This window comes from Amphiprion ocellaris, chromosome 17 (genome assembly GCF_022539595.1).
Source record: "Amphiprion ocellaris isolate individual 3 ecotype Okinawa chromosome 17, ASM2253959v1, whole genome shotgun sequence".
Lineage (NCBI taxonomy): Eukaryota > Metazoa > Chordata > Actinopteri > Pomacentridae > Amphiprion > Amphiprion ocellaris.
Window position 1 is genome coordinate 5,561,477 of NC_072782.1, and position 24,181 is coordinate 5,585,657.

Sequence of the window (24,181 nt, forward strand, 5' to 3'; positions counted from 1 at the left end):
TGTCCAGGTCAATATATAACTGAGGGACTTTTGAAGTCCATGGAATATATCTTGCATATATTTTTATTAAAAATAAAATACTAACATTTTTTCTGTTCATTACGATCATGTCTAGACAAATTACCTAATTATTTATTATGTCAACTAAATAACCGTCCGAATTTAACAACAACCACTTTCTAATTAGATAAACAATAATAAAATGAGCTTATTCAGAAATAATTTTACATTGTGTTCTTTTTATTAAGTTGAGATAATCATGACATATTTCTTTTTTGCCAATATATCAAATTTTATATGGAAAATAACTAATTGTATCTGTGTCCCAGAAATCACTTTCAACTAAGTTACCCATTACAAAAACACCTCTCAAGGAAGTGTGTTAATTCCAGATCACATGACCTGCTCCACATATGATGTCATTTCCTCCTTAAGAAAAGACTGGCCAGACTCCGAGGCTTTCTGAGTTATTTAATATAAAGTAGTGTGTGAGTCAAGTGCGGATTTATGGCATGTCAACAGGTTTACTGCAATATCTTTATAAATTGTATATATAATATTTAGAAGAATCTTTGTGTAGAAATGCCATGTGGTGTTTGGTTATAGGCGGCCATGTTGATTTTAGGACTAAGAAAGCAGCAAAAATGTCAACTATGATACCTGTCAACTATGTTACAAAAAGTCCTGCAGTTATATATTGACCCATCTGCAGTTAAACTCGGCAAAGTTGCTGCTAGCTAAAGCAAAGTGTCAGTTCAGTGTGTGTGTGTGTGTGTGTGTGTGTGTGTGTGTGTGTGTGTGTGTGTGTGTGTGTGTGTGTGTGTGTGTGTGTGTGTGTGTGTGTGTGTGTGTGCAGTCAGAAGTTCAAAAGGTTATTGGGAGGTTTTTTACGGCCCCACGCCGCCCCTCCAACACACACATACAGAGTTTCATGCCCGACTATGCTACTGAAACCAGCAGCAACCCAAGACACCATCCATCAGCATTCCACCTTAGCGTTTTACTTTTGTTGCTGCCTGCTGCTCGTATTTATAGCTCGGTAACGAAGGGCAGAAAAAGCGTGGAGGGGAAGGGGAAGGTGTCAAGCTGATTGCATAATGCTGACGCTTGTTACCTCCAGCCGCTGCAGGTACTCGCCTTCCAGCTCCTCCCGCCTGCTGCTTCGCAATCTGCAGCCGAGATCCCAACGGCCGTCATCACTAAAGGTGATAATTTTATTGCCCCGCACAAAGTTATAAACACCCCAAATGATATATGTGAGACCTCCAGCACAATCGGCGCACACCGTACGTTTCATACATGGAGGCTGAGGCGGAAAATAGCTCATCCCTGACACAGATAACCATGCAGCCATATGGTAGGAGGCCTGTTCTCTGAGGGGGGAGATGAGCGATAGAAGTGCAGCCAGAGTGAGGAGCTCCAAGCTTCAGAGAGATTTCCATCCAGCTTGAGGGAAAAAAGGCTTGTTGGACTGTCTGACAGATAGAGACTGTTTTCACAAGACATAATTAGCCAGAAGAAACCGGTTTTAGTTTCATGTTTAAAACTCTCAGATTTTCAGAAGTGTTCCCGAGAGATGACTCACAGAAGTCTCATTATAACAGCAGCACGGGCCTTTTTATCTCTGCCTCCTTCTCAGCTGCAATACGAGATGTCGACGGCAGACTGGAGAGGAAGACAACAGGTAAGACTGTTGAGTTTTTTTTTATAGACGCCGCCTTTGAACTCAGGAGACAGAAAAAGGAACAAAACACCAGTAACTAGAAAAGGACTAAGAGAGTACAGTACTCCGCCAAGGCTGCTCAGTTCACGAAAATGTCATAATATAGACATACTAAACTATGACGATTTTACCCCATTTTGGACCACATGCTAAACTATGACGGGTTTTTTTTCCACATTTTGGATGACACAAAACTATGACTTTTTTTGTCTTATTTTGGACGACATACAAAACTGACATTTTGGTCACATTTTGGACGACATACTAAACTGACATTTTAGTGACATTTTGTAGCAAATACTAAACTATGACATTTTTTTCCACAATTTGGATGACATACTAAACTATGAGGTTTTGGTTTTGTTTTAAAGTTACTTTTTTGGCAGTGGTCCCCCCTGGGATCTGATTGGCCATCCCGTGTGCCCCCTAAAAATTTTCGATGGAAATTTACATTACTGAAATTTCGATTTCCGACGCTCCTGAACGCAACTTCGTTGTCCGACTGCAACTGAATGCACCAATGACGTTAGTCTGATCTTTTGATTGTATTTGGTCTGGATTTGAAGAAGCTTTGAAGACGTTTCCTGATGCCGGAGGAGAAGACGAGCAGCTTTGAACCTTTGCGGTAAGAAGACTATGGCCGTTTCTCAGTACGTAACTGTCCGTACGTGGTTCTCACGTACTCGTGAAACGTCATCATCGAGACTGCATCAGACTCGTGAGCATAGATATGAATGAGTAGATAGGACACGCCCCTTTGAGCTGCGTGCTACAGCGAGGCTAAGCTAGTGGGGGCAAAGTTTCAGTGCATTCTGTTGATGTAGACGGCGTGAAAACGGAAACAAGTATGCTGGCTCACTGTGCTGCATACAATTACACACTACGTCATACGATTGAGACAAGGAAACTTGGAATGACTTTTCATAGGTAAGAATAGTTTTTGGCTCTTTTTTCATTATTAAATCTTGTTGAGAGCTTCCAGTCTATGAGAGCTAACTAGTTAGCCACTAGCAAAACGCTAAGGCGAGCTAGCAGCTTGACAACCAAATACCAGACGATTAATAGTAGCTGTAGTATAGTTGTACAAGCAGTAGTAGTAATACTAAAAGTACAAGCAGCAGTAGTAGTATAAATAGCTGTTAGAGTCGTAGAAGTAGTATCAGCATTTGTAATAGTATTACAAGTTGTAGTAGCAGTGCCAGTATCAGCAGCAGTGTAATACCACTACTAGTAGTAGTCGCATTGCTATTACTACCACCAATACTACCAATAGTAGTTATAAAGCCTAACTCATGTATATCCAGATTACCATCTATGTTCTTCCTCCATGGTATAGCATGTCGTCCAAAAAACGTCACAGTATAGCCTTTAGTCCACAAAATGTTGTTTTGTCCCGGCTGTCTGAAGTAGGTGAGGAGCAACACAAAAACAGTCCAAACGCTGGTTACCAGAGGGTTAGACGAGTATTTATTTGAAAGAGTAAGTTTACAACAACACAACATGTGAGGGGGTTAAAAACAAATGGGTGTTAGTAAAAGAAAAATAAATAAACAGAACTAAAAGTGAACTTCACGTTGACATTGATGGGCATTCCAACTAGGAACAAAGTAAAAGATAATCAATACGGAAAAAAAAACTCTTCCTGTTCACCTCTTAAAACCCAAAAACACACCGCAGTAGCATCCTAAACTAAAACTACCAATGGGTTCCCTGTTTTCCTTTCTGAACATTTCAAAGGTCCCTCTCTATCTCCCCACACATCCACCAACCACTGGAACACATCTCCAAAGTTCTGCTGGTCCAGCTCAGCTTCCCCTCAGAAGAAGTGCAACCACCTGCCAGATGAAGGAGCCTTTTGAGAGGCAGCTGGCATCGTGATTGGACTGTACTTTGGTCTGTTCCAATCCAGCTTCAGCTCCAGAGACGGCAGGCGGGACGAGTCAACGGAGGCCGGATGGACGAAGACATGCAGCTGAGTACAATCCAGAAAACAACAGAGGAGGAATGCAGCAGCCCAGGGCCAGAACAACCAGAGTAGCATCGTATTTCTCTTAGAAAACATCATAGTATAGCCTTTGGTATGAAAAAACACCATCATATACATCGTATATTGTACAAATAACAAGTCGAAGGAAAGAGACATACATTGTAGAATTGTGGTAATTGTGGGCTGACTGATTTACTGATTATCAGTATTTTATTTTTTACTGATTTACGGTCATAAATACATTTAAAAATGCTACTTTGGCTCTGAACCTTTATCTACCTGTGGTCGCTCTGTCTTCTGGAGTGATTTGATTGGTTATACATCACGGATAAAACTCCTTTAACTTAACATCTGTAAACAAAACAAAAATATAACAAAGTTTTCTGTTAGAGTTTGTGTTCTTCTAAGTTTAACTCCAGATTTTAAATACTTTCATTTACTGCAAATGAATATCTACTCCAAATGTCTCACTAATAATCATTATCAGCCTTAAAAACCCACAAAACCCCCCTCTATACTCGACCACACTTAGTACAGTCCGGTTCCCCCTTCTATAAATCTGCTTGGAATCTTCCACTTCCTGTTTGTCAAAGTGGCTTTCTACCTGGACAGGTTTTGTTGGAGCTCATGCAGCAAACATTTTGGGTAACTGCACTTTAATATGGATGGATGACACTGAATTAGAGTCTGTTTTAATGAGACTGAGTTAAGATGTGTAGCTCTGTCATTAAATAGGAAATTATTTCTCAGAATTCACAGAGAAAAGTCTGAAATGTTTGCTAGGTTAGCCTCCCACATGTTCTTTGGCTCAGCTAAAGCTAACGCTCTCCAACTTCTGGATCTCTTGAGTTGCTTGTTGTTAAATTATCTTGCGAGAGGTGCTGAAGCTCAGAAAGTCTCAGACGTTTGTTCAAAATAAGCTCGTTCTCAAGTCTTCTCTGAACTGTCCTCTTTTGTTTGAACTTTCCCTAAACTTAGCAGTTAATGACAGAGCAGCACATCCAGACTCAGTCTCATTTATGTAGAGATTAAACTTCAGTGTCATTCATTGATGTTAAAGTGCAGTTTTTCAAATGTTTGTTGCACATGCTCCCGACCAAACCAGTCCAGGTGGAAGACGATGTGAAGAGAAAGCTCCAGAGGATGAATATCATACATTTACGTTGGAAATAAATGTCCTTTAATTAGATATTGTCATGCAAAAGTTGGATTTCCCTTTAATGATGTTCAAATCTTTGTTGAGTGTTTTGTTGATGTTGGTTTCTAAATGTTTTTTGACACTCGGCCCCAAAGATTAAAACCTTCTACGGCTCACAAGCTGCAACAATTCACACATTATCAACTATCTTTCTGACTAAACTAAGATAAAAAGTGAAAAACTGCCTGATTCCTGCATCATGAATGTAAATCTTTTTGGTTTTTATGACGGTAAACTGAATATATTTGGGTTTGACATTTTATAAACCAAAACAAGAAATGAATTACTGGAGAAAACAATCAATAGATTAATGGACAAAGAAAATGTGTTTTCCAACATATATGGCTGAATTACTCCAACATTACAAGATACATACAATTTTAATTCAATTTTATTTATATAATGCCAGTTACAGGTCAAATTGTCTCAAGACGCTTTATTTTTATATTTTTTTGTCATATTTAAATTATGACAAAGTAAGAAATTTAAACGTCTTGACTAATCTAATTTATTATTTGGTTTTTAAGAGAGTAATCGACAATCTTTCTCCACTAAAACTAATAAACATGAGGTCAAATAGAAGAAACAGTTTTAAATACTGCAGTCCCACGACAACAAGAATAAAGTTTGTCAACAAAAACTAAATCTGCTGGTGGATTCCATTAAAGTCCTAATAAAGGATAATAAAGTGTGATACTAAAGGTTTGTGGTGCTAAAAATGTCAAAGATATCAAGTTGAACATCTGGATGGAGGCTGATAAAAGTTTCTCTCCCTTCATTTCTCTGGAGCGACTCCATGGATTTTATGGATGGTGGTTAAAGACCTGCCCTTCTAGTTGTCTTCCTTCTAGTCACTGTAAAAAGTCAGTCCATCCTGGCCGACTTCAACACCTCTTCATGACAACTTGTTCTGCCTCCGACCTCGTGGAAACTCCAGAAACTCGGGAAAATCCGTGGAGACTCGAAGAACTCGTGGCGACTCGAAGAACTCGTTGGGCGGGGGAAGGTGTGGTGGGTGGTGGGGGGAGGTGGGGGAGTAGAGGGGGGAGGCCGCCACCCACCTCCCCGCCTACTCTCCGCCCTGACTCCACCCAGACTCCGCCTTGGCTCCACCCATGTGGTGACATCAGCAACTACGATGCCAAAGGGACGACGAAATTGTTTCTTTTTATCTGATCTGTAGCTCAGTGAGTTAAGGATTTGCCTATGGAGCTGCAGGTCGCTGGTTCAAGACCAGACACTTCTTAAATTTTCTCAACATTCTGACAAAGACGAACAAAGAAAAGGCCGGTGGCGGGTCTTGAACCTGCGACCTTCCACTTGGTAGTCAGTCTTCTTTTCCCCTGAGCTATTCGCTCAGATACTAATTCTTCTTTTTTTTGCGCATTTATCATCTATTTTTTGTCATTTTCGAGTTTTTTTTTAACTCGAGTCTTGTCTCGACCGTTTTTCTCAGGAGGTTGGACTTGAGCCTTTGTGCTGGAGGGTGGAACCCTCAGTTCCAAGACTTTCCAAGCCTCCAGACCTCCCAAGTCCTCAGGACCTGAGCTTTCACACAGTCTGAGGGCTGAAATTTTCTAAGTCCCACAGTAGAACTCAGTTAGATTTGACTTTCAGACAGTCCAAGGACTGATATCTTCTAAGTTCTCGAGTAGTTCTCTGTTAGTTTGAACCTTTCGACAGTCTGAGGACTGAAATCTTCGAAGTTCCTGAGTAGTTCTCTGTTAGTCTGAACCTTTAGACAGTCTGAGGACTGAAGTTTTAAAAGTTTCTCAGTACTTCTCTGTTAGTTTGAACCTTTAGACAGTCCGAGGACTGAAAACCTAAAAGTTCTTGAGCAGTTCTCTGTTAGTTTGAACCTTCAGACAGTCTGAGGACTGAAATTTTAAAAGTTTCTCAGTACTTCTCTGTTAGTTTGAACTTTCTGGTTAACAGAAGCCTTAAAACTTGTGACCATGAGTCTTGATTTCACATTTAGACCATTGATCTGAGTTCTTCTCAGACCTTCACCTGTGGGTTTTTTAGAAATCCTCAACAAACTTTGATTCTCTTCACCGAACAGTAAAGTTTGTGGAGATCACAAGGTAACATTAGTTTGATCGATGCCTTCAACTACTAGTAGACTTTATCTGGAAAGCAGTTTTCTGAAATGAGTTCTTAGTAAATCTGTCCACAATCAAACCAAGAACATAGAAAGAGGAAATGTTTGAAGAAACAACTTGATGTTTTAATTTCAGACTAGACAGCGCTTTAAGATCTTCATCTGTTTTTGCTCTTTTTGATCGTTTTATTGTCTCTTCTGTTTAATTTGATCTTCTAAAGTCTAACTGGTGTCTTTTCAAATGTTTTTTCATTTGTTTGATTCTTCTTAAATGTTTAGTTTTGCTCTTTTCTCACCTTTTAGTCTTTTCTAATGTCTGATTTGATGTCAAAATGTTTTGTCTTTTTAATGTTTAATTGTTGTTTTTTTCAAATGTTTTATCGGCTTGTTTGAAAAATTTCCTTTTCTTTCCCAATGTTTAATTTTTTGATTAAATCTTTAAGGTTTTTCTTTTTAAATGTTTTACCACCTTTTAATGTTTAATTTTCTTTTTAAATGCTTCATTTTATTTTCTGTTTAATTCCTATTTAAACTTTTATTGTCTTTAAGATTTAATTTTCTAATTAAACATTAAATTTTTTAATTAAGTGTTTTGTCTTTTTAAAGGCTTAATAATCAAATTAAATGTTTCGTATTTTTTTAAATGTTTAATATTCTTCTTGTTTAATTGTATTTTTTAAATGTTTCATTATCGAAGATTTCATCTTTAATGTTTAATATTTTTGTTTAAGAAAATTTGTTTAATGTCATAATTACATGTTTTGTATCTTCTGTTTAATTATTTAATTAAATATTTTGTCTGTTTAATATAATTTAATTATATTAATGTTTAATTTTCTTTTTAAATGTTTTATTGTATTAAATGTTTCCTCCTTTGATTTAATTGCTTTTTTAACGTAGTTTATTTCTTTAATCTTTTTTTTCTGTCAAGATTTTTACCCCATTAAAAATGAAACAAACCCTTAAATCACAATGAAAATACTTCTGTTGTCACAATCATGAGTTAGTCAATTATTCAGTTTATCAATTCAACTTTATTTGTTTAGCACCTTTCACACAGATGACAAAACTAAACAAGCAAAGAGAAAAAACTATGCTACAAGTGTGATTAAAACTCAAAAACATATTTTTTTAAAAAGAGATTTAACATGGTAATAAAATCTGTTGTGTCCAGGGGATGGAGGGAGTTTATTGAAGTCTTCTTGGGCTCACATGGTAAATCATTTAAAATATAAACTTGATATTCAGTCTAAGAAAACTGGAAACTGCAGAGTGACAGAAGAACCAACAATATCTCCTGTTTTCTCCTTTAATGAGTTGACTCTTCTTGTGCTTTCAGATCAAAGAACTACAGACTCTTCACAACCTGCTCAAACTCTTGGTACAGGACCTCACCACACGGGTCAAGAAGGTTTCCTTCTCATTTCTACTCTGAAGCTCACCTTGTCCTGCTCAAACTGCTGACAAATGTTTCTGCTGCTCTAAAGTCTGATCTCCAGAACTTCCTAAAAACTCTCAAAGTCTCTTCTGCTGCAGGTTGCTTTGTAGAACTGTTCCAGAAAACCTCACTAAACCACATGGAGGGGCCTCAAGATAGTCGTCCAAATGAAACTGTACAAAAACCAAACTAGCACAACCCAAACACTAAAGTCTCCTGCAGCCTACCAGAGAACCTCTGAGAACAGAGAATCAGGACAGGAACTCTTACCTTCTGGACAACCAACGTTGGTTCTCAAACAAGAATACAGAATGTGTCTGACCAAAAACCTCTGAAGACTCACTACAGCCAAGATAAAGACACAACTCAGCTGTACCAAATCCACTAATCACTGCACACATTAGCACCATGTGCTAACTGTGGCTAAAGAACCACATTTACCAAGACAACTATCCAGTCCAAAGCCCTAAAACACACCAAGAAACACATTAAAGACGATTTTACTGCTGGAAGCTGCAAGCCAACGCCTAACCAACAAACCAAAGCAACGGAGCCAAACCCAGTTCTGTGGTGAAGAGAAACAGAGGAAATGTTTGGCTGCAGCCACATGAAGCAGGAAGACACTGAGCTGCTCAGGTGTTCCTGATAACACCAAGCAGCCACCTGGACAGCCAATAGGAACACAGCTTCCTGGAAGTCCAGAGGGCTGGGTTAGTGAAGGAAATTTAGTTTAAAGTTGAAGCAGAAAGTTAACAAAGAAAGTTGAAAACCACCTTCTGATACCTGAAATCTCTGAGTTTTCACACAAAGAACGCCTGAACATGTCAAACTGGTTCCATAGTAGAACCATCATTGTAAAAACGTCATAGTATGGTGTGTTGCTCAAAAAACATTACAACCCGGCTGTCTAGGGTCGCCGAGGAGCAACACAAAAACAGGACAAACTTTGGTTTCCAGGGGGTTAGGAGGATATTTATTTGAAAGAGGAAGTTTACAACAACACAACATGTGAGCAGAAAAATCACAGTCTGTCTTTAGTTCAGCTGAAAATATTATTTTTTGTCTTTTTTATTGACCAAACTTTTCAGGAAGTAGAAAGAAAAACGTCTTAGTTCAGTATGTCGTCCAAAATGTGGAACAAAACGCCATAGTTTAGTATGTGGTCCAAAATGTGGAAAAAAACTCCATAGTTTAGTGTGTCATTAACGATGTCACTAAAACATAAGATATATTTTAGATGACATACTAAACTATTACGTTTTCTTTTTCTTTAAGGTTATTTTTTTTGGCTTTACTCAATAGGCGCAGTGTGAGACAGACAGGAAATGGGAAAGACATGCAGCAAAGGGCCACGAGCGGGAATCGAACCTGCACCACTGCATCAGGGACCAGTCCCTATACATAAGTCACCCACTTAACCTGTTGAGCTATACGGACGACAAACTATGATGTTTTTTTCATGTTTTGGACGACACACTAAACCATGACGTTTTTGTTACATTTTTGACGACAAACTATGATGTTTTTTTCACATTTTGGACGACATACTAAACTATGACATTTTTGTCCTATTTTGGACGACATACTAAAATATGACTTTTTTGTCATATTTTGGACGACATACTAAACTATGACGTTTTGTCATATTTTGGATGACATACTAAACTATGACGTTTTTGTCATATTTTGGATGACATACTAAACTATGACGTTTTTGTCATATTTTGGACGACATACTAAACTATAACGTTTTGTCATATTTTGGACGACATACTAAACTATGACGTTTTTGTCATATTTTGGATGACATACTAAACTGACGTTTTTGTCATATTTTGGACGACATACTAAACTATGACGTTTTGTCATATTTTGGATGACATACTAAACTATGACGTTTTTGTCATATTTTGGACGACATACTAAACTATAACGTTTTGTCATATTTTGGACGACATACTAAACTATGACGTTTTTGTCATATTTTGGATGACATACTAAACTGACGTTTTTGTCATATTTTGGACGACATACTAAACTATGACGTTTTGTCATATTTTGGATGACATACTAAACTATGACGTTTTTGTCATATTTTGGATGACATACTAAACTATGACGTTTTTGTCATATTTTGGACGACATACTAAACTGACGTTTTTGTCATATTTTGGACGACATACTAAACTATGACATTTTGGTCACATTTTGGACGACATACTAAACTATGAAGGTTTTTTTCATATTTTGGATGACATACTAAACTGACTTTTTTTCACATTTTGGACGACATACTAAACTGTGATGTTTTTGTCATATTTTGGACGACAAACTATGATGTTTTTTTCATGTTTTGGACGACTTACTAAACTGACGTTTTTGGTCACATTTTGGACGACATACTAAACTATGACATTTTTGTCAGATTTTGGACGACATACTAAACTATGACGTTTTTGTCATATTTTGGATGACATACTAAACTGACGTTTTTTTCATATTTTGGACGACATACTAAACTATGACTTTTTTTCACATTTTGGACGACATACTAAACTATGACGTTTTGTCATATTTTGGATGACATACTAAACTATGACGTTTTTGTCATACTTTGGATGACATACTAAACTATGACGTTTTTGTCATATTTTGGACGACATACTAAACTATGACGTTTTTGTCATATTTTGGATGACATACTAAACTGACGTTTTGTCATATTTTGGATGACATACTAAACTATGACGTTTTTGTCATATTTTGGATGACATACTAAACTATAACGTTTTGTCATATTTTGGACGACATACTAAACTATGACGTTTTGTCATATTTTGGACGACATACTAAACTATGACGTTTTTGTCATATTTTGGATGACATACTAAACTATGACGTTTTTGTCATATTTTGGACGACATACTAAACTGACGTTTTTGTCATATTTTGGACGACATACTAAACTATGACATTTTGGTCACATTTTGGACGACATACTAAACTATGAAGGTTTTTTTCATATTTTGGATGACATACTAAACTGACTTTTTTTCACATTTTGGACGACATACTAAACTGTGATGTTTTTGTCATATTTTGGACGACAAACTATGATGTTTTTTTCATGTTTTGGACGACTTACTAAACTGACGTTTTTGGTCACATTTTGGACGACATACTAAACTATGACATTTTTGTCAGATTTTGGACGACATACTAAACTATGACGTTTTTGTCATATTTTGGATGACATACTAAACTGACGTTTTTTTCATATTTTGGACGACATACTAAACTATGACTTTTTTTCACATTTTGGACGACATACTAAACTATGACGTTTTGTCATATTTTGGATGACATACTAAACTATGACGTTTTTGTCATACTTTGGATGACATACTAAACTATGACGTTTTTGTCATATTTTGGACGACATACTAAACTATGACGTTTTTGTCATATTTTGGATGACATACTAAACTGACGTTTTGTCATATTTTGGATGACATACTAAACTATGACGTTTTTGTCATATTTTGGATGACATACTAAACTATAACGTTTTGTCATATTTTGGACGACATACTAAACTATGACGTTTTGTCATATTTTGGACGACATACTAAACTGATGTTTTTGTCATATTTTGGAAGACATACTAAACTATGACATTTTGGTCACATTTTGGACGACATACTAAACTATGAAGGTTTTTTTCATATTTTGGATGACATACTAAACTATGACATTTTTGTCATATTTTGGATGACATACTAAAATATGACTTTTTTGTCATATTTTGGACGACAAACTATGATGTTTTTTTCATGTTTTGGACGACTTACTAAACTGACGTTTTTGGTCACATTTTGGACGACATACTAAACTATGACATTTTTGTCATATTTTGGACGACATACTAAACTATGACATTTTGGTCAATTTTGGACGACATACTAAACTATGAAGGTTTTTTTCATATTTTGGATGGCATACTAAACTATGACATATTTGTCATATTTTGGATGACATACTAAACTATGAAGTTTTTTTTCATATTTTGGATGACATACTAAACTATGACTTTTTTCACATTTTGGACGACATACTAAACTGACATTTTTGTCATATTTTGGACGACATACTAAAATATGACTTTTTTGTCATATTTTGGACGACATACTAAACGATGACGTTTTTGTCATATTTTGGACAACATACTAAAATATGACGGTTTTGTTATATTTTGGATGACATACTAAACTATGACATTTTTGTCATATTTTGGACGACATACTAAACTGTGACATTTTGGTCACATTTTGGACGACATGCTAAACTATGACGTTTTTGTCATATTTTGAATGACATACTAAACTATGACGTTTTTGTCATATTTTGGACGACATACTAAACTGACGTTTTTGTCATATTTTGTACGACATACTAAACTATGACATTTTGGTCACATTTTGGACGACATACTAAACTATGACGTTTTGTCATATTTTGGATGACATACTAAACTATGACGTTTTTGTCATATTTTGGATGACATACTATGACGTTTTTGTCATATTTTGGACGACATACTAAACTGACGTTTTGGTCACATTTTGGACGACATACTAAACTATGAAGGTTTTTTTCATATTTTGGATGACATACTAAACTGACTTTTTTTCACATTTTGGACGACATACTAAACTGTGATGTTTTTGTCATATTTTGGACAACATACTAAACTATGATGTTTTTTGTCATATTTTGGACGACAAACTATGATGTTTTTTTCATGTTTTGGACGACTTACTAAACTGACGTTTTTGGTCACATTTTGGACGACATACTAAACTATGACATTTTTGTCAGATTTTGGACGACATACTAAACTATGACGTTTTTGTCATATTTTGGATGACATACTAAACTGACGTTTTTTTCATATTTTGGACGACATACTAAACTATGACTTTTTTTCACATTTTGGACGACATACTAAACTATGACGTTTTGTCATATTTTGGATGACATACTAAACTATGACGTTTTTGTCATACTTTGGATGACATACTAAACTATGACATTTTGGTCACATTTTGGACGACATACTAAACTATGAAGGTTTTTTTCAAATTTTGGATGACATACTAAACTATGACATTTTTGTCATATTTTGGATGACATACTAAAATATGACTTTTTTGTCATATTTTGGACGACAAACTATGATGTTTTTTTCATGTTTTGGACGACTTACTAAACTGACGTTTTTGTCATATTTTGGACGACATACTAAACCATGACATTTTTGTCATATTTTGGACGACATACTAAACTGATGTTTTTTTCATATTTTGGACGACATACTAAACTATGACTTTTTTTCACATTTTGGACGACATACTAAACTATGACGTTTTTGTCATATTTTGGATGACATACTAAACTGATGTTTTTGTCATATTTTGGATGACATACTAAAATATGACTTTTTTGTCATATTTTGGACGACAAACTATGATGTTTTTTTCATGTTTTGGACGACTTACTAAACTGACGTTTTTGGTCACATTTTGGACGACATACTAAACTATGACATTTTTGTCATATTTTGGACGACATACTAAACTATGACATTTTGGTCATATTTTGGACGACATACTAAACTATGACGTTTTTGGTCACATTTTGGACGACATACTAAACTATGACATTTTTGTCATATTTTGGACGACATACTAAACTATGACATTTTGGTCATATTTTGGACGACATACTAAACTATGAAGGTTTTTTTCATATTTTGGATGACATACTAAACTATGACATATTTGTCATATTTTGGATGACATACTAAACTATGAAGGTTTTTTTCATATTTTGGATGACATACTAAACTATGACTTTTTTTCACATTTTGGACGACATACTAAACTGACATTTTTGTCATATTTTGGACGACATACTAAAATATGACTTTTTTGTCATATTTTGGACGACATACTAAACGATGACGTTTTTGTCATATTTTGGACAACATACTAAAATATGACGGTTTTGTTATATTTTGGACGACATACTAAACTATGACATTTTTGTCATATTTTGGACGACATACTAAACTGTGACATTTTGGTCACATTTTGGACGACATGCTAAACTATGACGTTTTTGTCATATTTTGAATGACATACTAAACTATGACGTTTTTGTCATATTTTGGACGACATACTAAACTGACGTTTTTGTCATATTTTGGACGACATACTAAACTATGACGTTTTTATCATATTTTGGACGACATACTAAACTATGACATTTTGGTCACATTTTGGACGACATACTAAACTATGAAGGTTTTTTTCATATTTTGGATGACATACTAAACTATGACTTTTTTTCACATTTTGGACGACATACTAAACTATGATGTTTTGGTCACATTTTGGACAACATACTAAACTATGATGTTTTTTTTCCACATTTTTGATGACATACTATGACGTTTTTTATACAATTTCGACAACATACTAAAAGATGACGTATTTGTGATATCTTAGATTACATACTAAACTACTAGAAAAGTGGTTCGGAACAAGCCTGGAGAAGCTACAAACCAGACTGTCTTGCCCCTACAGTAAAACATGGGGGTGGATCAGTGATGATCTGGGGTAGTCTGGGTGGAACAAGGCAAATGCAATTGTGTGAAGGGTCAATGCAGCAGGTCATGTGCAGGGCTAGTCTTGAAAACAGTCTTCTTCCATCAGCTGGAAAACTCTTTCCTGCCTCCAATGACTGGATTTTCCAACAAGACAATGCCCCTTGTCACACGGCAAGGTCAGTTAAAGCCTGGAAGGAGAACCAGAACATTGGAACCGTGCCTTGACCTGCTCAATCATCAGATCTAAATCCAACTGAAAACCTGTGGAAAGTCATCAAACGCAAAATGGAGAACCACAAGCTCAAAAACAAAGCAAATGTGTTAGAATTAGTACAACAGGAATGGACTGCTGTGACAGCAGAACAATGTCAGAAGCAGGTGGAGAGCATGCCAAGATGCATGGCTGCAGTCATCAGAAACAATGGTAATGCAATCAAGTACTAACTCCTGTGTGGATCATGTGACTAAAACAAACAGAAAAAACATTGAATCCTAAAAGTTGTTTTTGCCAGTACAATGCCATAGCTATTGATGGAAGAACTTAAGGGATTTTGGTTATTATCAAGAAAACTATGCAAAATGTCTAGATATCAGCTCTTAGATTAAACCCTTATGAGCTATTGTTGTTATCATTACATTTGTCCAAACAAATGTACCTTTAGTTGTACCAGGCATTTAAATGAACAAGAAATTTAACAAAACAAGGGTGGTCTAATAATTTTTTCCGTGACTGTATAACTGAATGGTTAAAGATAACAAACGCCATCCAGAAGAAAATACGACTTAAATAATGGTACTTTCCTACCAAGTATGTTAGTTTATTTCATGGAAGATGCAAAAACAGAAAGAGACAAAGCTTTTGTTGTGTTGATATCTTTATAATGAAATTCATGAAGTATACACAATGCATTCTACACTATTACAATTTCCACACGTTGATAATGTTTTTGTCGTTGGATGATAAAGCTACGTTTTGGCATTTAATTAACCAAACAGCAGTCAGACTGAGAAGCTCAGAGCTAGAAAACCAAAAATAAAAGGAAAATAAAACATTAAAAACATTGTGAATTAAACTGTAGCATGGCAGCAGGTAGGTGGGTACAAGTAACATTAGTTATAGTTAGGGAGTAGAAAATCATAAAACTTCAATATTCATTTTTTAAATGTTCGTTATGTACAACCCAGTGCCTTTAGCGGGATTTGTAGTATATTCCAGCCAATCAGATTCCACCTTTTCACATGAGATGCAATTTACAGGAAGTTAATCCTAGAAGCTTTTCTTCAGTTTTATATGCTGAAATAGGAATGAAATTGGAAAATTGTTGAAGACCATTTTGAGTCAGCTAAATCTGAAAACACACAAGCACTTTACGAGCTCCGCCCATCTCCTCCAGACTGATTTAGAGCGACTGTTTGACCTCCGGTGACTTCACTCTGAAGTCCTGCGACACCGATCCACGCTGGAGGTGCAGAGTTACACTTCTGCTTGTTGACTGGCATCTTTATGTGTGTGACTTTTTCTGCTCCCTACATTCACGACACCATATATACACGTATTTGCTCACACTCATTCGCCGCCTGAATATTTAAATCCTCTCCGTCCTCGGCAAACATCTGCTTCTGCCTCCCGAACACGTCGAACACTCCGAGGCACGAATTTATCAAGGTGTTGGAAATGTTTCACAGGGATTTTGCTCCGCGCCCGTTTGATAAAGCTGATCAATTCCTGCAGATTTTTTTGTGAGCTGTGAGATTCTTTTTGTGCTGCCGTTATCCTGTTCCTGCTCGTCCCGAAGGTGCTCCGCTGAGCCGAGTGCAGGCAGCTGGAAAAAATACAAGTTCCTGTCATGTTGACGGAGCCATCTTGAGACGACGCTTTATCACACGACCATGAGGAGATGCACCCGGAGAGTAACGAAGTTATCTGTGCCACCGACACTCAGGGACTCTATTGTAGGCCAACAATCCAATCACCACCAGGTTCCACCCACGTACGAATGCCAAGTTATGATAACACCATCAGCACATGACAACTAAAACTACAGTTTGCTGCATTAAATGACCTTTCCTGTTCAAAAACCAGGCAGTTTGGTGATCAGACTAGCAAGGTATCACCAGAAACAGAAGCTAAACCAAAATTTAACCATCCATGCATGGAAATGTCTTTCTGCACTTTTAACTTCCTGTATTTTGTGACTTTTGCAGCTTCTCATCTTGATAACCAAACAGTCTTTCAGATCACATATCTCTGTCTGCACATAGATGTCATGGATGTCTGCTCCTACAGGCAAGTTAAATTGTACATTTTATATCCTAGAAGACACATGACGAGTGAAATAACATGTCAATACTGCAGCCAAGCATTTACACCGTCTCAAAAACAGATTCAGATTTCTAGGGTTTCTAGGTCTAGGATGTACGGCTGAATTAGTCCAATCCTACTTGACATTGTGAAGCGTAGAGCAGCTTAACAGTGTTTGAACAAAGTCGTAGGTTAGCCAGTGTGCTCGAGCTGCAGCAAGTGACAAAACGGGGCTAAAGAGGTGAAAGTAAAGGAAAATACGAAGATTCATATTTAAGCCATCATCAGGCAGGAATGGAAAAAAATGTCTAAATATGCATTCTTGATCCACATCGGTGAGTCTTTAGGGGTTAAATCAACGAGCCACTCTAACAAGCAGGCTGTTCGGCTTTTATAGAAATGCAATGTGTCTCCATTATAGTTTAGTGTTTTCCCAAAGGTTTGACTGGATTGTAAACACAACATGGGAGTCAAAGGTGAAAGGTCGCAGAGCAGCTGGTGCCAGGAAAAGGACGAGGCGGTTTTAACGGGCGTGTGGAAGGAATTACAGCTTTCTGTGTGTGTGTTTTCCTGTTGCGTTTCCCGTTGTGTTTGGTTTCTAACAAAAGCTGCATCACTCTGGGTTTCAACAATGTTCTAAAACACATATTGGGAGAAACACACAGCAAGGCTGGCACAGTTTGGAGCTTTTTTTTTGTTTCTTTGTGCTGGAAGATCCAAACCAAGCAAACCTCGGGCAAGTTTTTTATGTCTGAAATTTGACGTGAGGAGAGTTACGCTCCTGCTGCTTGTGACAACAGCTTTTAAGCTTCTCTTTTTACCATAAATTACATATTCATATCCGCCAGTATCATCTCTATCGACCTTCAGATCAAGGCTTTGTCAGCAAACTTCTCTTTAGCATCATTCATATACACCTTTTGAACATTAAAGGAAACTAGACAACCAGGAATTTTTTTTTTCCTTTACATGCATGCACACACTCATAACCTTAGTGCTTTTTTCTTTCCCTTGGACTTTCACGCGCTCTCTGTCACTTTCTCTTGTACACACAGTTTACACGACACGTTTTCAGTCAATTATTTATGCATTCAAACGTTTTTTTCTCCCAAACGGTCTCACATACAACTCACGATCAACACAAAAAAACAAAAATAACATGCGCACTTTCGCACACATCCTCTTTACATGAGCACATTCGTGAACACACATAGAAAAAGAAAGGTATTGTTGAACGTAAATTAGAAAAAGCTCAGTTTTGAAAAGGCGTCTATTAGCTCTCGTACCTAAAACAAACAAAACAATAAATGTACAGGGACTGGTTGTTTTGTGCCAGTAGTTTAGAGGGGGAGCACACAGAGCAGTAAGGAAGGACGGAGTGTTTTCTCTCTATCCCATGAGGACAGCTGCAGTTCTGATGTCCTTACCTTCCTTCTGTGGGTCTTTAATATCAGCAGTACAAAGACAGAAATCAATGACGCATTTCTCTTCTCATTTTTTTTTTTTTTTTGTCTTTTTGTGACCGGTGGAAGCATCGTCTCTGTGGGAGAAACTTCAGCTACTGTTTTCAACCCCTTCTCATCAGCGCTGGTCGGCTGTAGTCATTCGGGGTGGAGAGGAGGGAGGTTGGTGTAGTTTAGGTCAGGTGGGACGAAGGAAACACGAGGACATTTTTTTGATGAGCAACACGAGTCTGTAGCAAAGGTGATCCTGGGATTTAACGGTTAATGTTAAAAGTTATGGCCCGGTGGGTTAGGGGTCCAGAGGTTTCAGCGTGATGAGTTGCACTGAGCTCCACACGTGGTCGGGTTGAAACTGGCTGGAGGGGGGTGTCGGGTTAGGTGGTCTCCTTGCCCTGGGTCCCGGTGACGGTTTTGATGGAGCTGAGCGTTCGGTTGAACCAGGTCTTCTTGGCCGCCTGCACCTCGTTCAGAGCCAGACCCAGATGGTGCTCCAGGTCCTAAATGAAGAAGAAAACGTCATGATGAAACTCAGAACGACAAGAGTCAAGAAGTCTACCAACAAAAAACATTGCATACATTTTTATTAAAACTAATGTTATTTATGTTCATTTGATCATGTCTTTACAAATTCCCTAATTATTTATTATGGAAACAATCACTTATTAATAAAAAATGACTGGATATCACTAAAATGTCAACTAAATAACTGTCCCAATTTAATAACAACCACCTTCTAATTAGCTAAACAATAATAAAATGAGCTTATTCAGAAATAGTTTTGATTGTGTTCTTTTTATTCAGTTGAGATAATCATGACAGATATTTCTTTTATGCCAATATATCAAATTTTATATAGAAAATAACAAATTGTATCTGTGTCCCATAAATCACTTTCCACTAAGTTCCCCATTACAAAAACACCTCTCAAGGAAGTGTGTTAATTCCAGATCACATGACCTGCTCCACATGATGTCATTTCCTCCTGAAGAAAGGACTGGCAAGACTCCAAGGCTTTCTGACTTATTTAATATAAAGTAGTCAACAGGTTTACTACAATATCTTTATAAATAACTTTCAAATTTACTTAATTGTATATATAATATTTAGAAGAATCTCTGTGTAAAAATGCCATGTGGTGTTTGGTTATAGGCGGTCATGCTGATTTTAGGCCTGAAAACAGCAAAAATGTCAACTATGTTACAAAAAGTTCCACGATTCTATATTGACCCATAAATCTATTTTTTGCTTCTCTTCAATCTGCAGATTCTCTTCTCTCTCTAAGGGATGTCATTAATCATGAAATCCTTCCTCTTTGACATCAATCCCAAAAAAACTCCTCACACAGGTCTTTGTCACAGTCAGAAAAAAGTTCTGTGTTTTTCTTCAAACACACCATGATTTAGCCTCTGTCTAAGCAGCCAAACTGAACTAAATTACACTAAATGACAGTAACTGTGCTCACACATTATTTTAAAATGCTTCTCAATTGTGTTTCAAAGCTCCCCACTACAATAAAACTGCTCTTTTCTAACTCTGCTCCACTGTTGATCACAGCAGCGTCTTCACTCATTAAACTGAGCCAGATAATAACGCTTCCAGTTTCTTTAACCACATCTTGTTAGCAGTAAATTCTCTGTTGTCATTTGTTGGGCCTCAGCTGTCCTGAAATGTACTTACTGCTACGTTTGCTGATAAAGTCACTGCAGTAGAAATATGAACTGCTTTTCCATTTCTATGCAGCTGATACACTGTGGTTCATACAAGCAGGTAGCTGAGATAAGAGATAAATAACCTTCAACATCCCATATCTAAATGACTGGAGTGACTCTTCTGTTCCATTATGAAACCTGCAGCCTCCACCTGCTGGAATTATCTCTGGTATGTTCCTAGTCGTGCTGAATATGTTGCTGCAGCTGTGGTTAGTATGTGGGCGACGCAGTAATCTCCTCTGAAAGTTTTCATGTGCATTAGTGTACCTGGATTTTGCACTCAGCCTCCACAAGCTGCAGTTTGGTCTGGGCCAGTTCCAGCTCCATCTCCCTCAGCTGGTTCTTCAGGCCCTCCTTCTCCTCGTCCGTCTCCTCGGTTCCCCCTGCAGGTGCCGTGGTAACGGCGGCCCGAACACGACCCTCTTTGTTGAAAAGGCTGCTGCACTTCTCACAGCCTTCAACTTTGGACTACAGAGGAGGATATGAGAGAGACAGAAGGAAAGAATAGTGAATGTTAAAAGGACAAAAATGAGGTAACAACTGACCTTCCAAGCTTTTATTTTCTATTCTAAAAATGTGCTTCTCGCAGCCTTCCAGTTTAAGCTGCAGCTGGTTAAATAACACAAATATCATCTTGTGGTTGTGTCAGACAACCAGTCAGGTTTACATCCATGTCTGTCCCGACTCAGACACTGTCACCTGGATTTCACTAAACAAATAGGTAAGATCTTTCCATTGGATAATTCCTGCAGTGATGAATATGTTTCAGCTACTTATTTAACCCTAGCTGATGCAGTGAGGAGCTTCTCATGTTGGAAGATATATCCTGTGGTCATGGAAAGGATGTTAATCTGTCTCAGAAGGGTCAAATTATTGGCCTGCACCAAGCAAAGAAAACAATTAAGGAGATTTCTGAAACTGCTAAAATCAGGTTAAGAACCTTCTAATGGATTATTAAAATCTGGAAGGATATTGGAGAACCATCATCTTCAAGGGTCAAATGCGGCGGGAACAAACTCTTAGATGATCGTAGGAAATCAACAGTAGAACTCAGGGCTATGTTTAATGGTGAAAGTAAGAGCATTTCCATTTCCATGGTTAGGGTTATGATCTGGGGTTGGTCAGGTTCAGCAACATTATGTTCCCAAAGAATGAGGTCAGCTGACTACCTGAAGATACTGAATGACCAGGTCTTTCCATCAATATATATGTTTCAAGATGACGATGCCAGGATTCATGGGGTCACATTGAGAATGAGTGGATCAGGGAGCATGAGATGGATTGTCCTCCACAGAGTCCAGACCTCAGCCCCACTGAGAATCTTTGGGATGTTCTGGAGAAAACTTTGTGCAGCGGTCCGACTTTCCCATCATCAGTATAAGATCTTGGTGAAAAATGAATGCATCTCTGGATAGAAATAAATGCTGTGACATTGCAGAAGCTAATTGAAACCATGCCTGCTAAAGGCAGTTCAACAAAATATTACTGCGTGCGACTTTTTTTTTTGACCGGGCAGTGTACAATACTTGTAGGGAAGACTCTGAAGTGTATAAGTTCATTTAGACAAACACAAAACTGTCAAATTCCTTGTTTGTGTTCACATTTTAAATTCCCATAGAGCAAAAACTTGCAGGCATGACAGTAGCTCAGCATTTTTTTTCTGATGTGCTTTCCTTCAAAAGAAAAAAAAAAAGCATCATTATCAATACTAGAGAAAACAAGAAATAAAAGAGGATCCAAGCTTCGATAGCATCAGCAAACTCTTTTCTGTTTATTTTCTCTACATATATCATGATTTCATGTTGATCAGATTTAGTTTCGCTGTATATTTCTGCTCTGGTCTTTAATGCTTCCCCTGCAGTGGCTCTACGCTGCCGCCCAGATCTGCAGCAGGCGATGCTTCAAATACGATTACATCTGCAAAGAAGCTACAAATTCTAAAAACTTGATGCTCCTCGCCTCACATCTTCCACCCAGCAGCATCGATGATCTCCACAATCATGACAGTTTCAAGGTGAGGAGCCAAATCTAGTGTTGCCAACTCAGCATCTGACCAAATGTGAAATATGGCCACGATCTTTTATTCTGTTGCTGAGTTACGGTGTTGAAAAACGGCCAGAAAAGGGTATTTGCGGAACATTATGATGTATCAGTGAAGTTGACCTTTTCCGATATAAAATGTCATCACTGTATCATTTTATCTGCATAAAATTTTGTCATAATTAGCAGTCAGTTGTTGAATTATGCCCAGAAATGCGCCTTTTGAGATGGCATTGACCTCCGACCACCAAATCAGGTCAGCCTTGAATTCGAGTTTGTGCCAAATTTGAAGAAAGCTCCTGAAGGTGTTCATGAGAAAACACATTCACTGAAAACATGATGAACAGGTGCTGAAAACACAACGCATGTGGCTTTGGCTGTCGCTGAGGCATAAAAAGAGGTAGATTAACTTGAGGCACGACAAAAGAAAGATTTCAGGTGAAGACACAAACAGATACTCCAGGTCAGATAAGATGTAGGCTGGTACATAAAAGCAACAACACCGAGCTCCTGTTTAGTCAGAGTTTGGAGGAAATATCGACTTTAGGCACAGAAAGAAAGCAGATGTGTACAAGGGAGAAAAACTAAAATAGAAATGTAGGTAGGAATAGCAGAATGTGCCAACTGTTGTCCAATCCGATGCAGATATTCAACCGGCTGCCTACAGTCCTTGACTCCGGACTCATTGGTTGTAGCCGCCTCACCCATCACTGTGAATTGTATGCTAAAGCTGGAATGCCTTCCATGTATGTGATCTACACACTGGATGACTCTGGTTTATGAGGCTCCTCTTGGATTGGGTCCTACTTATTTATGCACTTTTCTTCGGAGAACTGGAAGTCGCTATGTCCTACGATCAAATGACATTTTGTATCTCTCTGCTCCTCGTGTTCGAACTTAAACAGTAAAAAAGCTTTCAGTTCCTCTGCACCCTCTGCTGGGAATGTCCTCCAATCTGAACTGAAATTGTCAGAATTTGTATTATTGGAAGTCTTCAGTGCCTGTGTTCTTAAATTGTTACTGTAAAAATAACTCCTGTACTTTATGTATGATATTGCTTTTACAGAATATTTTACTGTTTGTTGTTATTGTTATTTGTCTGTTTTTGTTTTGTCACTCTTGTGAAAGAGGTCTCGATCTCAAAAGGTCTTTTATCTGGGCAAATAAAGGTTAAATAAAAAATACAAAAAAAGATATTTACAGTCACTGTGGCCCACTGTCTTCTAGCAGAGGAGATGTTTATTATACTGCTAGAATACACAGTGTTCTGTTTAGTTACTGAAGCATGGCAGCTCATTAGTATAGTAGCCACACGAGCCAACTATGTGTTCCCACTTGTGTGAGGGCTGCACACCACTCTGCCATTTAGTGAAAGACCTGTTTTTGGGCGCTCTTGTATGAGATGAGCTATTATTGGGCACAGAGCAGCGACAGAATATCACTGCAAACGAAAACAACCCGCAAGACAGCGTCCCATTCAGGAACTTTTACTTAGTCATAGTTTTCTGGTGTTTATTCATTTAACCCTCCTGTTGTCCTCATTTACGGGC

At 37.5% G+C, this 24,181-nt stretch overlaps 1 protein-coding gene and 1 long non-coding RNA gene across 4 annotated transcripts in view; one reads left to right on the forward strand and one right to left on the reverse strand.

Moving 5' to 3' along the window:
• Window positions 1–395: 395 nt before the first annotated feature.
• LOC129351002 (uncharacterized) lies at window positions 396–15,821 on the forward strand. Of its 2 annotated transcripts, XR_008604617.1 has the most exons (4): window positions 396–1,684; window positions 3,461–3,801; window positions 8,349–13,907; window positions 14,323–15,821. It is a non-coding gene; the product is annotated as an uncharacterized LOC129351002 (long non-coding RNA). The 2 variants fall into 2 exon arrangements; XR_008604616.1 differs by lacking the exon at window positions 3,461–3,801 and having other exon boundaries at window positions 398–1,684.
• An 86-nt stretch (window positions 15,822–15,907) lies between these two features.
• Window positions 15,908–24,181, reverse strand: part of LOC111580908 (rab GTPase-activating protein 1) — a 79,274-nt gene continuing 71,000 nt past the window's right edge. For both annotated transcript variants that reach the window (XM_023288831.3, XM_023288830.3), the window contains 2 exons: window positions 20,859–21,059; window positions 15,908–19,379 (listed from right to left, as the gene is read on the reverse strand). In XM_023288831.3, the coding sequence (XP_023144599.1) occupies window positions 19,257–19,379; window positions 20,859–21,059 (324 nt within the window). In that variant the 3' untranslated portion in view covers window positions 15,908–19,256. The remainder of the gene's footprint in view (window positions 19,380–20,858; window positions 21,060–24,181) is intronic.